This window comes from Macrosteles quadrilineatus, unplaced genomic scaffold (genome assembly GCF_028750875.1).
Source record: "Macrosteles quadrilineatus isolate MER2022 unplaced genomic scaffold, UCM_ALF_1.0 Scaffold_8__2_contigs__length_117827958, whole genome shotgun sequence".
NCBI classification, from domain to species: domain Eukaryota; kingdom Metazoa; phylum Arthropoda; class Insecta; order Hemiptera; family Cicadellidae; genus Macrosteles; species Macrosteles quadrilineatus.
This window is the reverse complement of record NW_026542601.1, coordinates 10,449,018-10,467,717: the sequence shown is the minus strand read 5'-3', so window position 1 is coordinate 10,467,717 and position 18,700 is coordinate 10,449,018. Positions and strand designations below refer to the sequence as shown.

Here is an 18,700-nt window from a genome sequence, read left to right as displayed (position 1 = left end):
TTAAATTTCTTCTTTACATAGTGTTCACAAAGTACGTGTTATTAAATTACGTGATGTTAGATCGCTGGAGTCGATTTAAAGTTGCCAGTTCACTGATGACTGGAGGGTCCACCGAAAGGCCATTTTGCAAACTGCCACAGTGTTGTAGTGGTGTAGTCGTAAGTTCCCCAGTAGCAGAATATATGCAGAAAAATCTCTAACTTACGTTATGTAAGACTCTATAATCTGTCAATCTCTTTTGCAGCCACAATCATTGAACTGGATTGAACCGGTCAAACAATGGATCAGCTGTTTCGTGTCCAACAGTTGGATGGACAGGCACTGGGATATTCCATCGCTGTAATAGGATACTCATGGAGATGGTGATGGGATACGCTCCTAAACCTTTATCTTTATGCTACAGATGGGCGGTGACTGTCATAAGTGTTTGAAGCAGCAAGTGGCAAGACGGGCGGGCATTAATTGCGCCAATTGACCTGAGTCAGGTAGTCGCGTATTCCTGAATTGCGCCAACTACTCTAGGGAGCCACCCAATACGTTTCTTGACTGTTCCAAGTGGCGGCCCCCTTTGGATGTATAATTGAGTAGGTTAGGTTAGGTTAGGATAGGTTAGGTTAGGTTACGATGACACGTAAACAAGGACATTCCTTCTGCCGGCAACTCCCCTACCTGGCTTGGGCTTGGCGCAACTAATGAACATTTTTTGGGGCCCTTTGAGGGTTTGGCGCAATGCACGACCGGCAAGACTGTGTACCCCACAAAACTTGAATGCATAACTACTGTACCACAGTCGAGCAAATAGTAAACACAGAACACGTACTTGTAATACGACCATACCAGATACAGTACAATAATTAGTATACATTGTAACATGGCCAAACCCACCAATCGTGTGATACGTTACATAATAATAATAAAGTAAATTATCAATATATTTGGCCGTAGAAGCGTGAACCGTACAGGGGAATTGACTGATAAGATAGAGCAACCCTGACTGATAAGACGGGAAGGTCGTACACCCGCCGGCCGCACGCAGTGTTGCTAGAATTTCAAGTATCCCTAGATTGGAAATTGAGTAAATCGTAAAAAAATTCCTTAGTCTCTTTTGTTTTGCTTATAAGACTCGTCTTTGGCTCCTTGGACCTCTCCTCAACCGAGGAAGGAATTGGGGGAAATACTTCCGAGATCATTTCGAGAACCCTATCCCAGCATTCTCATTTTAAATTTTGTTATAACAAAATTACAGAATTATAATTATGCTGAACAAATGGATATTAATCTTCGTCGATCGATAAATTCAAAATCTAGGATGAAATATTTTGGAAAAGTGATTTAGGATTTCATTTAACAGAAGGCGAATTCGAAGTAGGAAGTACACCTTAAACTACAATAAGGAGGATATTTTGATTATATACATTAAATTAAATTAAGTCAGTTAATAATAAAAACTATTTAGTAAAGCTAACACCACATACTATAAACGTTAGGCCTACAGCTACACACTCTAAAGTCTGTGCCTATTCCTATTAGGGGGATTTATAATAGTCCATGATTTGGTTCTGTTTTTTAGATTCAAAATATTACATCATTTACAAAATTCCAACTCCTAAATACATCAAACACCGTTCGGAATATTCCACGAACGCCTAATCACATCCCGCATGCAATAGCTTATTCAGTACAATCCGGTTGTAACCAGTTCGATGATTTAACCTCGATTCGATTTGAAATTGTTGCAATTGTGTTTCATTCGATGGTTAGATTACCTAACACGCTTAACACCTTACTGCTATATCGATAGCGATAAATATCCATCTACCATCATCTCTTTTCCGTTCCATTTTAAATGTTGAGTGTGATCCCATAACATGAATAGATTAAACAGTAACTTCAACCAATCAATATTCCAATTTTGATTAAACGTCGACGTTCTACGAGTTATATCATTAAAATGTTAATACTGATGCGTACAACAGGTTCAGTAACAGTTCGATATATCGCATCGTGTCAATATCCTCTGTCACGTGACCGCTGTCGCCCACGCCGGCGTCGCGCCGCACTCCGCAGACAACAGCTGTTTAGGTGTCAAGGTCAGCTGTTCGCTGTTCTCATCTCAGCTGATCAGCTCACCTCCTGTTTTTGGCAGGGCGCTATTCCTTTTGTTAGATTCTTCGGTTGCCGTCACTATCTCACCAAATTTGTCCTGTATTTTAGGAAAGACAATAAAACCATTGAATATACCTTCGTCTCTGAGTTTGACTTTACGAAGCACTTTTCTTAAATTATCTGTAAAATGGGTTTCATTGCTCTTTCACTATTATTAGTTTACTTTGAGTCTGGTCATACCATGTAAAAGTATTCGTAGAAATCATCCCAAAATAGCTCAACGAAATGTTCAAACTGACATTGACACTCAATCCATGTCAAAGCACTAAACCTGATACTAATAATGAGTAGCTGTATAGATAAGATACAGAACTGTAGACTAATTCTGTTCCATTGATGGTCTATTTGGGTAATTTAGAGCTTCATAAAGGACCTATGATTTTAGATAACTGTGGATTTTAGGAGGTGCCAGGAAGTACTTCGGTAATCGTGAAACGTATGTCGGAAGTTTTGTGAGAATGAGATGCATTGATTGGGTGATTAATTAATACTTTAATACTTTACAATGAAATGGCAATCATACAAAGTAGGTATTTTAAGCCAAGTGTAAATGGAGTTGAGTGTAGGATGAGTGGCGCGATCTTGTAGTCTTGTTAGTGACTAAGGTCAACATATTCCTTAGACAAAGCTGTTAATTAATAGCCCAAACAGCTATAATGTCAACTAAGGGACCTACAGTTCATAGTGGAATCCGAACCACATTTTTGCCTTGGTATATACGAATTGGGCTAATTTTCAGAATAGTACTGCGGATAGTCTTAGTACTCACTCGTGCGGACGTTAATCCACACCAGGGAGTATCGCATCCACAGTGCATGCCTATAAATATCCACAATTCGTAACCTCCTAGTAGCTAGATTACAGGACGACGCCACCCGTCCCAGTTTAACCGTTGTATAGATGTTGTATTTTACTAAGTAAAGATTCATTAAGTGATGATGATGTCGAATGTATGGGACAGTTAACCTTTAATTGGAACCGCATTGAATTCATTGTGTTAATAAAATATGGATAGGTCCATAAATAACGAACAGTTGATTATAAGACCAAGCCATCGAATACTGTACTCTGAAAACCAATACTATGTCTTTGAACAATAAATCCATTTATATCTATCGAACACTTATAGACTATGGCCGTTGCCATGTTGAGCCTAGCCTAAGTTCTGGAATGCATTGTAAAATTACAATCGTAAACTAATTATCGACTACTTCAACAGTCGATGTATCGCAGTCGCGATGTTCGACCCTGACCTCAGCCAATGCGAATGTATCTACTTGAGTGACATGCGGGTCTATGTCTGCTTCAACAGTCGATGTATTGCAGTCGCGATGTTCGACCCTGACCTCAGCCAATGCGAATGTATCTACTTGAGTGACTTGAGTGACATGCGGGTCTATGTCTGCTTCAACAGTCGATGTATCGCAGTCGCGATGTTCGACCCTGACCTTAGTCAATGCGAATGTATCTACTTGAGTGACATGCGGGTCTGTCTGCTTCAACAGTCGATGTATCGCAGTCGCGATGTTCGACCCTGACCTCAGTCAATGCGAACGTATCTACTTGAGTGACATGCGGGCCTATGTCTGCTTCAACAGTCGATGTATCGCAGTCGCGATGTTCGACCCTGACCTCAGTCAATGCGAATGTATCTACTTGAGTGACATGCGGGTCTGTCTGCTTCAACAGTCGATGTATCGCAGTCGCGATGTTCGACCCTGACCTCAGCCAATGCGAACGTATCTACTTGAGTGACATGCGGGTCTATGTCTGCTTCAACAGTCGATGTATCGCAGTCGCGATGTTCGACCCTGACCTCAGCCAATGCGAATGTATCTACTTGAGTGACATGCGGGTCTATGTCTGCTTCAACAGTCGATGTATCGCAGTCGCGATGTTCGACCCTGACCTCAGCCAATGCGAACGTATCTACTTGAGTGACATGCGGGTCTATGTCTGCTTCAACAGTCGATGTATCGCAGTCGCGATGTTCGACCCCGACCTCAGCCAATGCGAACGTATCTACTTGAGTGACATGCGGGTCTATGTCTGCTTCAACAGTCGATGTATCGCAGTCGCGATGTTCGACCCTGACCTCAGCCAATGCGAATGTAACTTGAGTGACATGCGGGTCTATGGCTGCTTCAACAGTCGATGTATCACAGTCACGATGTTCGACCCTGACCTCAGCCATTGCGAACGTATCTTGAGTGACATTCGAGTCTATGTCTGCTTCAACAGTCGATGTATCGCAGTCGCGATGTTTGACCCTGACCTCAGCCAATGCGAACGTATCTTGAGTGACATTCGAGTCTATGTCTGCTTCAACAGTCGATGTATCACAGTCGCGATGTTTGACCCTGACCTCAGCCAATGCGAATGTATCTACTTGAGTGACATGCTGGTCTATGTCTGCTTCAACAGTCGATGTATCGTAGTCACGATGTTCGACACTGACCTTTGCCAATGCGAACGTATCTACTTGAGTGACATGCGGGTCTATGTCTGCTTCAACAGTCGATGTATCGTAGTCACGATGTTCGACCCTGACCTCAGCCAATGCGAATGTATCTACTTGAGTGACATGCGGGTCTATGACTGCTTCAACAGTCGATGTATCGTAGTCACGATGTTCGACACTGACCTTTGCCAATGCGAACGTATCTACTTGAGTGACATGCGGGTCTATGTCTGCTTCAACAGTCGATGTATCGCAGTCGTGATGTTCGACCCTGACCTCAGCCAATGCGAATGTATCTACTTGAGTGACATGCGGGTCTATGACTGCTTCAACAGTCGATGTATCGTAGTCACGATGTTCGACACTGACCTTTGCCAATGCGAACGTATCTACTTGAGTGACATGCGGGTCTATGTCTGCTTCAACAGTCGATGTATCGTAGTCACGATGTTCGACACTGACCTTTGCCAATGCGAACGTATCTACTTGAGTGACATGCGGGTCTATGTCTGCTTCAACAGTCGATGTATCGTAGTCACGATGTTCGACCCTGACCTCAGCCAATGCGAATGTATCTACTTGAGTGACATGCGGGTCTATGGCTGCTTCACTTGAGGCACTTCATTTGAATCACTTTATTTGATTGACACAAAGTGATCCCGACCATTCAACTACTCCAGAGTCAATTCAAGTGGAAGGAAGCTTGGTTATGAGAATGTCTAATAAATATTTGTATTTTTACAGGTATACTATATGCATTATAGAAAGGTAATAGTAGCACTATCAAACCCAACCCGTCGTGGCTCACTCACGAAAACATAAGACGACACACTCATTGACAATTAAATTGGCCTGAACAGCTGATTATATTTTACTTCTTTTCTCTCAATCCTTGATCATCATTGGCCCGTTTCCCGTGTTGCTGTTAAGTAAGTAAACAATGCTGATAAGTAAACCTTTTCAATTCTTAAAGCGAACTGAAACGGCTAGTTAAAAAAACTGTCGTACTAGACAATATTGCCTTGGGGGGGCAACCATAGCTGACCCCTACCTATGTTAATGTAATTAATAATGCTATTTTGTTTCTTATATTATACCTAACCTGTGTGGCTAAATTCGCTAAATGAACCAACATTATCTTATCACACAGAGTGGAACATAGAAACCTAATTAATTCAGATTAACTCACATTACCGCGCAAAAATTTGTAACAAGTACCTACCTAGTAGTGGAAATTATGATTAGATTCATTGGATGCTTAAAAAGACATTCTTAGTACAGCAATTAATAATAACTCTTGCAGCTCTCTAAAATGGAAAACCTAAAAGATCCAGCCAGAAAGGTAACTATAACGACACAAAATAGTCATTGTCGGTTTTGTAAGTACAAACACTTTTCGGACGGAGGCTACTAATAGCACTATATACACTGGCGACATCAAAATGACAAAGTTAATCGGTTCCAGGTCTAGGCCCTACCGTGCCACCTACGGTCATAACTTGTTCCCTATAGAGGAATCTGCCAAAAACTTAACTAAAAGTAAACAAACAATTAAACATGTTGTCTAGTGATATAATTATCAACCAATGCACATAAGGTTATCGCAGTGACTATAGTTAAGGCAACGTAATTTACAAGATATCAGAATATAAACGCAATGGATAATTTTAAATGCACGAATCATTTGCAACCAATTGCTTTAATCTGGTGGGGATGGTCTTGTTTATTTTATAACCAATTTATATTATTAGACTCGAAAGAGAAAAATCATTTTCCATAATTGATTACACAATCTAGAACAAATGAACCAAATCTTCAATATCAACTATATCATTGACTATTGGATACAGAAGTAGACATCCCATCTATATGGATCAGCTGTCGCCAATTTTTATTTAGAAGGAATGTAGTTGTGTGAGCCTGTCAAAGAACGTGCTAGTGTTTTAGATTATTTTTCCTACCTTATTTTCGTTGTTGGCATATTTTATGGGTCGTAAAAGTTGCTATAGCTCACAATAAGTCGTTCCATCAGTTTGACTTCGTAAAAAACATCGTGTATTCAAAATAAATTAGTAGTTTAGATCAGCGGAATCTATCGGTGGTTACATTAACTACGACGATTATTTAAAAAAAAATCTGGCTACAAATTTAACATGGGGATGGATTATATTTAATTTGTTTGGATCAGCTGTATGAAATTGGGAAACAATTTCCAACCCAAACACCCAAACACAACCCAACACAAGTTCCTGTCAAAATAAAATTACGCTTCTTCAAATGCAAACAAGTATAACAATAGTAAACTCAGAAGTGTAAACAAGAGAGAAGAAGAAGAAGACAAACAGCTGTTAGTGTCACGTGACGTGTATCAGCTGACCAGACTGTGGCAGTATAGCCGCAGTGCAAGATGGAGATTGAAGGTATTGTCTGGTTGACGGTAGAGCGTTCGATACCAGTTCAATCTGGTTTGCTCCGGTTTTGAACTCTCGAGTCTGCATCTTGAAGTGTTAACAGACAGTTTGAATGATGTAGGTTATTAGCCTTTTTGAATTTGTTTGGATTTTTTTAATAGCTGTATAACAATGGCTAGGCCTATTACTCAAATAGGCAGGATTGGAATAGTTGAGATTTATTTTGTTTTTAAGCAAACAATATTATTGTCTAAAAAAAACTGGTGTACGTTTGGAATAAACGTGTACTATGAACGATTAGTTTTATTAATTTTTTTAGTGATTCTGTGTCCGTAACATTTTTTATAAAACATTGTCTTGACACCAATCTTCATTGTGTACTATAGATAACATTGTGTTGGTAATATTTATTTATTTGATACCAAACACAAACATTGTTTATCGATGATTATGGTACACTCTTCCAGTTACGACAGCTAAAATACCAGTTGCAACCTAGTTTATGTTTCTTTCATATGATAATTGATTTTGTTTTAAATAAATTAAAAGTACAATTTGTTGTTCAATTCACAGAACTCAATACCTTAATCTGATATTTAATATTATTAGGTATGTACATTTATTTTAGTGGAGTAAAAAGTATAAGCATAAGTGTTAAAATACGCAATGTGGCAACATGTAAAAATCCGAATGTTCCAGAAAAATCCGGAAAGTTCCGGACGCGGAACTATCTGAAAGATTCCGCAGAAGAAGGTCAACTGCCAACAACGACTATAGACTGTTGGCAACAAAACTGCAAACTGGACGTTATATGATTTTACATATTTTACCACGGGAATAAGATGACAGTTAACAAACAAATTTGAAAATTCAAATGGTGTGGATTAACGCAAGGAGTATATTTCTGTGAGAATAAATGTGTTCCTAAACAGTCGGCTAACTGAAAATCGTACTAAATAATATGTTAGATCCTAAGTAAAGCCAGAATTTTTCGATAGTATGTAACTGCTCCCAGCTGTCCTTGATTGTTCGTCTTTTAAATGGTTCTTTCTAAAATTCAGCTAATATTATAATGCGCTTAGTCATGACCTAACTAACACCACGCAAGTGGTGGTTACCAACACAAGTAGACTTCTCATCCCATTGTAAATTTTAAAGATCGTTTTTCGTGTCTAGTTCATGTGCGGTAACACTGGGCGCTAGTGTCGACGAAATTTACAGTACCTTCTATTATTTTTAGGTTAGTTTCATGATCATGAGTTTGGTTATATATAATGTTTATGTTTATAAACATTATATATAACCAACCAAGTTTGGTTTATGTTAATGTTTATGTTTAGTTATAGGGAATGAGTTATTGTTTTTGATTAGATCGTATTATTTGGTTAACGAGGTTTTAAATTGCTGAAATAACAGCATGTTTTATCTATGGCTTAGTACAAATCGTACAAAAATACACAGATTATTCCATCCTATTTTACACACATAGTTCATTAATATCCAGCTTAAAATAAGAAGTTGAGTGTGCATCGCTCATTGTTGTATACAAATTTTGAGTATTGAATAAATAACTTGAAAATGTGTATAAATTCGTAATTTTAATCGGTTTTACCTAAGTTTCTGAACTATGAAAAAGAGAACTAGAGCGTCGACGTATCTGAATATTTGAATTGCAACTGAACATACATCAATTAATTAAGTAAGTTTTTAGGTTAGATACGTTTAAACACATTTTATTCATTAACACGACAGAGTGGCCTTGAAGTGTTAGATAACACACATCTCTCTTATCTAACACTTCTGGTAATAGTTTGTTAATGACAAGATTATTCAAGACGTCTGTAAGCACTGCAGTATATTTGAAATGCATGGTTGTATCTAATTAAACATTTGGGAATGTTGTATTCCATTGAAAATTGTGTACATTATTTTTAGTTTTGCTGCATTGAAATCCGTGATGTTTTGAGTCCATTTTAGCGGATTTCCCATAAAAGCTATTACCGCAGGTCTCATGGTAAGACCTAGACCAGGGACCGATTTACTTTTTCGTTTTAAGGTCCCCAGAGGCCAAATATACAAGCTGTTCAAATTCGTGTGTGTGTCCGTTAGCGCGATAACTCGAGCAAAATTGATCCGATTTTGATGAAATTTGCTACAAACGTGTAAACATACATTTATTCGAACGAGTACGCGAACCAGCATAATCGGACTATGGGAACGGGGGTTTATGGGGGTTTTATGGGGTAAAAATAGATTTTTCCCGTTTTTGACCTTAAAAAAACACAAAATTTCATAATTACCCCCTGTTACGTCAACAATATGCTAGGTCTAACTCGTGCAACTGGTTTGTAGAGAAATACGGATGTAAAAAAATATTTAAGTAAAATGTATGGTATCATAACTAAACCTTGAAGCTCAATTTAACTAATGGCCTAATAAATTCATTTTCAACCAAAATTACCAAATACAAATTTTATCAGGGCATAGTAACTTTGATTTAATACAGAAACCATGACATATTTAATATTGTATGTTCTTTAACATCCTACATTAAATGTAGGCCTATAGGAACACTCACAATATAATATTAATAACATTTCTGAGTCTAGAATAACAAAAATATCTAGAAAAATATAATCAACAACTTGAAACAAATTTATTAGGTTGGTCATAAATAAATCAGCTGTTTACTTTATCAGCTGTTTACATTATCAGCTGTTCACTGTGCATCAGACAATTCCTTTATTGTGTTTACGTGAACAATTAATTGACCCTAGGTTAAGTAAGTTGTCTTTGCCTTGGGCGTTTTCATCAACTAATTTGTTCCATTCGTTATGTAAGTCTGGCGAAATAAGATCAGAGACAGAGTTTAATTTGGCCTTGGTGGGCGATTAAAATTGCATTGAGTACTGAGCTACGATCACTTATCAATGTTTCGCTTGTGTATTCATTGGTAACTTAAAACTAAATTAATATTCGATTTTCTAATTTTTAGAAAATACATTTTGTTAACGTAGCTTTCCTACACGTACTCTTAAAAGTAATGCATTGTAATATCCGTGATTTATTGCAAAAAAAAAATTAAAGGTTTATAAAATTTATTAGATTTTTGTCAACTAATTTAGACAGAATATTTGGTAATCATCGCAAAAGACATGATTGGTCTACGTTGTGAATTAGGTAGAGAGCGGAAGGTTTTTCTGTAACTTCTGAATATCCAAAAGCTCGTTTGTACCAACGCTCTTAAGCCGGGTTTTCCTAGACGCGGAAGATGAGCGCGGAAAGCGGAGGGCGGAGAGCGGAAAAGCGATTTACGAGTATGGCAGTTAGTCCATAATTTTAATCTGTCTGTAGTCGTATAAATAAGTCAAAGATGTAGTGAATTGGTGATCTTTGGTTGAATTTCATATTAGTACTTGCCTTCAAATACCAAGGTTACTGGTTCGGCCACTTGTCATCGCGTTATCATAAATTATACATCCAACAAAAAGGTCGACGTCAGATATTGAACAGAGTTTAGGGCAGTCCCCATTATATTGTACACAGAAGAGATTTCAAATAATTTTGTCGTCACTGGGGTATTTAAGTGAGTACAATCCAAATATCCGAACCACCTAGCCGAGTCAATCAACATGTGACTCGATTGTAATAAGCTGCAGAAAATACTACACGAGAATAGTGAATAGTTGTTGAAACCTGAAAGGACCGGGTCCATCCAAGTGTGTACTGGTTTCGCTATTTTAAGTTCGAAATCTGGCACAAGCTAACAAATCACTCCTGCATTATGTTCTGTGTTCTGATCCACCCCGGACTTGACCAAGCCCGCGACAACACTGTTATATATATATATATATATATATATATATAATTATATAATGGACTCGCCGTTGGAGAGGTCGGGGGAACAAAAGTAGTCTGATTTCTGAACGTGCCGATTTCTTTTTTGAAACAAAGTGTAAATTGTTCAAATTGCCCTAACAGACTGTTAGAATGTTTGTCTTTTTTGTTTGACTTCGGTATATTAGTAGTGATCTTTTAGTTTGAAAATGTTGAGGTCATGTTCAACCAAACATAAACCATGCCCCATTTTCTTTCGATTTAACTTACCTGTCTTTAAAATTTGAGCGTACAAAAATTATCCATGCATAACTATGTGTTTTACGGTCGAGAGTTTGAAATAAATTTGTATACAATTGAATTATTTGAGATGTCTAAAGACTTTTGTAAAAGTACTTTTTGTTATTTACGAATTCCAGATTGACTTCGGTAACTATGAAAATTGACTGTGAAGATCTATAATTTCAGCAGCGGATTGAATTGCTAACTCTCATCTCATAATGTATATCAATGAACGCTACTCAGAGCTACAGATGTGCATAATCTCTTTATAAATTAAAATATGCTCAAAATAAACACCAAAAATGGATTTAAATTTAAAAAAAATTAACATGGGCCTTATGGGTTGCCATGCTGGTGACGAAATAACAACGCAATATAAACAGAAAATCAAAACAAATGGAAGAAATTCCAATCACATGTCTTATTTACAGCGTAGTGTGAAAATAGAGAAGTCTGTACATAACATATTTTTTGTCTAGTTTTAGACCACGGGATGACCTCTAGTATAAATTAATAGAAAAACATGTTTCTTGAAAACTTTTATTCTCAGCTCCTGTGCATCGCAGAGAAAATCTACGCACACTGTTAGAAATATATTTTCCTGTAGATGTGCAGAATCCCTTTATAAATTAAAATATTCTAAAAATAATCAAAATAAACTAATTTAAAGTATAAACAAAATTATCATGGGCCATATGGGTTGCCATGCTAGGGACGAAATAACAATGAAATATAAACAGAAAACCAAAACAAATTGAAGAAATTCCAATCAGATGCTTTATGGGATGACAATAGAGAAGTCTGTACATAACATATTTTTGGTCGAGTTTTCGACCACTGGACGACCCCTAGTATATATTAATTATGCAAATATAATGAAACTATGAACCATATACCATAATCATTACACCATTAAAATAAATGTATGGCTCACCAATCAATAGTTGATGACTGTCTATAAAACTTCTCTATTATAGAGATGGCCTTTTTACTGGGGTCAGCCTCCCCCAGACAAATCCGCCTACGACCGCTTATGCTTAAGACAACATCTGTTGTAACATAATGTACCAAACTATATATTTAATCGTTTTGTTGTTGTTGTTGTTTTTTTATTTAAGTAATACTAGTGGCATGTAGGGACATAAGTACCTTAAAAGCTCAAAAGTTACAACAGTTTAATTTAAATTACTCATTGCATATTTCAAACAGTCGAAAAGATGGTCAATACAAGCCCAAATCTCTTGACCTGCTAAAGTCACACAAACCCGCATTTAGGCGAGTCTCTAAACCACAACGTTATGTTTGTTGAGATATCAGACCGCAATTATAAGATATCATGATTTGTTTCAGTTTATTTTTAGTTTAAACCAGTTCATTATTTTACTTGTAAAATTATTCGTATTTTCAAAGGAAACAATTACAATAAAAAAGACAGTGTAAAGGAGTTGCCATATAGTTTAGTTCATTTTTAATGTGGAAATAATATTGTATTGATATTCAAATAGTAATGGTTTGGTGACCATTTTCTGTTAAATTTTTTATTCTATGCGCATACCTCGTTCCAGGGCACAGTTAAAATTACAACAATTTTATAGAACAACTAGCTGACCCGGCGAACTTCGTATCGCCTAAGTTATAGGTTTCCCCTAAGACAGACCGATGGAAAGAAAGTACCGTTACGTTTAATTTTCAAGATGATCTCGTTCGCATCGCTCAATCACGTCCTGGTTGAAGTTCGTTCGCTACGCTCACTCACCTTTGGGTTGGAGCTCGTTCGCTACGCTCACTCACCTTTAGGTTGGAGCTCGTTCGCTGCGCTCACTTGCCTTCAGGTTAGCTCGTTCGCTACGCTCACTCGCCTCCAGGTTGAAGTTCGTTCGCTACGCTCACTCACCTTTTGGTTGCAAATTAGCTGTTGTCATAAATGTAAAAGAAATAATAGTGCTGCACCCTGTTGGTAATCCTTGTAACTTTAATGCTATTGAACATCATAGAACAGAACCAACTTGTTTAATTGAAACAGCTGTTAAGATTCATTAATTCCATTTCTCATAAGGTTAACATGGGAAACTCCAGAGCCACTGGGGCGGAGCCCTTTTAAGAATTTCGAAACGGGAAATAGTTTACGTCCGATTCGCATACCTACAGAATTTACACACCAAATTTCATAACGATCGGTGAAGTCGTTCCGGAGGAGTTTGCAGACTAACACTGTGACACGAGAATTTTATATATTAGATTTTAGAATATCACCGCCGCAGCAAACCTACCGACTAGGCGAATTTCCATTTGTCATAATTGATTTTCAATCGCTAACTTTTTTATTAGTGGGGCTGTATGCTCCGACCTTTTTTAGCGAATTTAACTATAGGGAAGTAGCTATTACCATAGGTCTCGTGGTAAGACCTAAGCCCGGGACCGATTTACTTTTTCATTTTGATGTTCCCAGAGGCCAAAAACACCATTCGTTCAAAATTTTATATATATATATGTGTGTGTGTGTGTGTGTGTCCATCCGCACGATAACTTGAGTAATTTATGTCCGATTTTGATAAAATTTGGTTTGAAGGTGTAAGGCGGGATAAACTTGAATGAGTTCGCGAACCAGCATGATCGGACTATGGGAACGGGGGTTTATGGGGGGTTTTATGGGGTAAAAATAGGTTTTTCCCATTTTTGACCCTAAAAACACAAAATTTCACAATTTATTTTTAAACCAGTTTGTGGAGATTAAAAAAACAAATAATTTAGTATATTGAAGCGTTACTATGCGCCTAATTGATACGGAGAAAATTCAAAAAAATTGTAATTTTAAACATTCCCATGTTATTCTTATGGAGAATAAGTCAACTGTTGTAGTTTGCTTGTTTATGAACATGTTTTGATCGATTTTGGAAAATACTTTTATTTCTTACTAAACTAATATCATTTTTTTAAAAAAATCTTTTTTACCCTCCCTGTTGCAGCAAACCTAAGTACTTGTTAAACTAATTCTATTTAAATAGGAAATAAATGTGCTATTTTTATGGAGGCATTTTAGTGTAAATCCAATCAGGTTGATGGAAATTCGCTTAGTCTGCAGGTATTCATGGTTAGAGTACGTATGAACAACTTCTGTAATAATATAATTGATTTTATTGTAGTTTTATTGTACCTATCCAAATGGCCAGGCCATACTCAAGTTTTGAACTGATTAAAGCAAAGTACACAGATTTTAATAACTTAATGCCACAAACAGTCCTTAGCAGGTAAAAAATCTTTACATATTTGATCAATTTCCTCTTTAAATTATCTATATTATTCTTCCAAACGATGTGGATTTTTTTAATACTACATATTATTCGTCTGTTTTAATTGTAAAATTAATATAAAGGAAACTCAAGTTTTATTTACAACTAATAGTGGAATTTCGATTTTTATTAAGATGGAAATTTTATCCGGACAATCCACAACACATTAATTTATTTTACAGCCCATGGTAAAAATCATCGTTTATAATTGTCTATATTTGCATAATTATTGGTTTAACAGTTAAATTAAAATAGCTGATCGAAAGTTTTTGTTTAAATTCTAATTTACATAAAATAATGAATAATAAAATAATAATAACAATAATAATAATAAATAAAAAATTATATTATTAAATATTTATTTTTACTACTAAACCATAGTTTAATTGACACAGTACTTCCAAGTTTTGGTAGAAGAGAGTCAAGTAAAAAAATCAGTATTTTATCAGAACTATTTTCTCTTGTATAGTAATCTTTAGAGTAATCTTCGATCAATAGTAACAAATGATGTTTCCCCCTTTGTACTGTATATTTTAATGTTCTAGTATACTGTGGATTGCTTGTTATAAACACATGTTACAAGACCTTTGTTTACTTTTTCCTTATATTTTGTTCAACCAATATAATTATTTGGCAACCCTTAAGGCCAATGTTATATTTTTAATTTTTCAAATGAGTTGTGTAGCAAAATAATAATTTCCCTGACGCTGTCATAAATCACGTGTTTAGGCAAGAAATAAATTATTTACAACTTTCGGAGGAAATCGTCGAAGCCTTTTCCAGTTCTTTGTGCAAGTAAGCATACATACAAGCAAACATCGCTCATATTTAAGACTTTGGGATAGAATTGGTTGGTTAAAAATATTGAACACCCAATGAAAGGATAAATTAAACAGTGACAGAATTAAATACTTGGAAATATTTTACAAAGTTAAGAAATTATGAGACATTATGGAGTAAGTGCAAATAAAAAGCAGGATAAAAACTCTGAATAAGAAATAATACTGTAATAACAATAAAACGAATACTGTACCACTGTAGGTAAGTACTGTATGCTACGTGCTTTTTAAATTAAACAATAAAACTCAACGGCAAACGAAAAACAATTGAAAGACCTATTTACCTTACTCAAATAAATACCAGCAAACCAAACCAAATAAAAAAATAGATACTGCATAGTTCCTTTATCAATGAATTTGATAAGTTACATTGTTTACTTATTAAAGAAATTAAGAAAAGGTTTAAATAAAATTAAATATGACCCCTCTATTACATCAAAATGTTTTAAATATAATAATTTAAAATATTAAATAATACTAAAAATAACAATAGGTACCAAAAATTAAATAAAATTAAAAATTATAAAAATAATTAAGTGAGTCAACAAAAAAAATGTTTTTAAATAATAATAAAAAAATTATTTTTAAATAAAAAAAAATATTTTTTTATTTTAAAAGAAAAATTAACTGACCTAATAACGCAGCCAGGTATTGTCTGAATATGGCCTTGGAAGACATTTCAAGAGGGTGCTCTGAAGTCGTCTGCACTACTGGACAGTTTACAGAACGCGGAATACAGGCGCATAGCCGCCGACAGCTGTTAACTGGCGGGAGTCTGGCGCGGTTCTGGCGGGCCCAGCGCCTAACCGCAGGGCTGCCAACTATGTAGTGCGAAATTTCCCCTATAAACAGACCGAGAGCAACTCCGCGGTATGTACGGTAGGTCAAGTTTATAAAATCCAATGTCATGCTCTACGGCCAGGCAACGGATCACGATGTATACAGTTTTAAAATGTATGTTTATGTTTAAATATGTTTTGTGTAGTACACTGTTAAATTATCGAAGTAATAGATTGTGCATGCTGTATTCTGTTAGAGAAATGGGTGATAAATAATATTCATAAGTCATGACCCTTGGTGACACTTGATGGTCTGGCATATACAATATAACAATATGGAATTATATTTCATTTCGAAAGTTATTATACTCAAGTAACGTTCAGATGGCACTGCATCTGGCCTGGCAGGACAGATCTGCACGGTCGTGCATTAATTGCTCCAAACAGTTCCTTAATTGTGCCAAGCCCTCAAAGGGTCCCAAAAAATGTGTCTTAGTTGCACCAGGCCCAAGCCAGGTAGGGGTGAGTCATTCTAAACTATCCTAACCTAAACCTTCCTAACCTAACCTACTCAATTATAGAGTAAAAGAGGGCTGCCACTTGCGGCTCAGTTAATCAACTCATAGGGTGGCTCCCTGGAGTAGTTGGCGCAATTCAGGAATACTCATCTACCTGACTCAGATCAGTTAGCGCAATTGCCCACCCATCTGCACACCATATAGCTAAAATCTTTTTGTTTGCAGTGTTCTATTTGATAAAACGAGAAAAGCTGCACAAAGTTAGCCTGAAATTGCAGCTTAATAAGGTCACAAACATAAACTAGGACCAAATTTCACCGTTATAATGAAACTATTTAACTGTTGATTAGAGTGTAAACATGTCAATGCACCGATGTACGCTCGCGCACTCACACACACCTTGCGTTTTGCATTTGCGCGGGCCCAGCTATATAGCTCATAAAACACTGAAACACTCATTATGGATAGTACAAAATAATTTTCGAGTCCCCCTAAAACTATTTTGGGGCACAAACCTCCTTCTCCGATATTCTCAAGTCTGAGTTCCCTTCAGGTAATCAAATCTGGTTCGCAAACTCAAATTTATGACACTTTGAACTTTTAATTGAAATTCCTTTCTTTGGCCACAGGCTTGGTTTTACAATAAACACTGGTATTTTATATTTAGATATTTCCTTGTACAGCGTACATAACTATTTTTGGTGTTATGAATACTCAACGGAAAGTGATCCTGGCTGTCATATGATAAATAGTTACATGTGTTTTAAGCCGTTCTGTTTTGTTTGGCAACAACAAATCAAAATTTAAACTTCAAAATTTACAGTGTAATATTAACAATTATCGCAAACTCCATTATTTGTGAATGACACTGTATTTAGGAGAAGGAAGAACACTATAACGTTTATTCGTAAGTTGTTGCATTGTGTAGTCTTGCACGATATAGACGATATTCAGTAAGCCAAACGGATTTGTATCTAGGTTATAAGTAAAGAATAGTTATTGTAATCAGTTATCACGTATCATGGAGTGCTATCCACGCAAACTTAATGGTGATCTTTGACTATGGACCCACTTTCTGATATACTATAATTGTATTCCATTATTATTGTTACAATTCATAAACACATTCTGCAATTAACTCTACCGCGTGGTCTCTAACGACTTTCCAGGGAGTCAATCTCCTTCATATTATCATTGTCTTATTTTGTTTTAGGAATACCGCACCTTTGCTACACAAGAAGATGAAAAGAAACCCGAATCAGATCAATCCCAGACACATTGGAGGAGGAGACGTTTGGCAATCTTTGAGGAGGGCGACTTCTAAGATATCCATCCTAAGAAGTGCAAACACAATTTTTACTTCATCAAACTTCGGAGGACAAATCACCTCGATCTCCACATTCTGTGGCGAAAACATTTGCCCTTCAGATGGAATAAAGACTATGGACTATTCGAAGAAAAAAAATCGCAACACAAATGTCTTTCCTCCAACAAATATGGATTCCTTTGTGAAAATACCACGTAGCTCTTCAACTTCAGACGTTGAAGAAGATGTGGTGGAGGATGAAGAAGATGCGATAGAAGGAACAGATGAAGAGGAAGAAGAACCTGTAAATTGTGAAGAAGAAACAAAATGTGTAGCAACAAAACCTCAGATTGTCAAATTGCAAATTGAGAATCCTAAAGAAAATGCTGACAAAAATGATCCTATTCCAAAAAAGGGCATAGCTACTCAAAATCTGGAAACATGTCCTTGGATGAAGGCATCGATAGTTCTTGTGGTTCTCTCACTTATACTTTTAGTCACCCTCATGATCAATGCATATTCTATAACGAATACAACATCGTTCCCAAACCTCTGGAGAAAACAAGTGAAAGAAAGTCCTTCTTTTCTGGAAAGGTGCAGACGAGTTTTATCTGAGGAGACTGTTTTATCAAACTTTCTGACTAAGGTGAATATGGTGAATTTAATAGGAGTCTTAGCGGTCGCATCTGTCTTTCTTATGATTCCCTAAATACACTTGGTATAAAGAATAAATACTAATGTTCGTGATTTATTTTTCCCTCCAAAAACTGTTTAAAAGTTACAAAGATAAAAACCCAAAACTTGTCTGGGA

The 18,700-nt window shown here is 36.4% G+C and overlaps 1 protein-coding gene across 1 annotated transcript in view; it reads right to left on the bottom strand.

Moving 5' to 3' along the window:
- LOC129001019 (facilitated trehalose transporter Tret1-like) overlaps positions 1-16,058 on the bottom strand; it is a 29,606-nt gene extending 13,548 nt beyond the window's left edge. Inside the window, exon 1 of the mRNA XM_054428149.1 lies at positions 15,919-16,058. Within this exon, the coding sequence (XP_054284124.1) occupies positions 15,919-15,964 (46 nt within the window). The 5' untranslated portion in view covers positions 15,965-16,058. The remainder of the gene's footprint in view (positions 1-15,918) is intronic.
- Between the last annotated feature and the right edge of the window lie 2,642 nt (positions 16,059-18,700).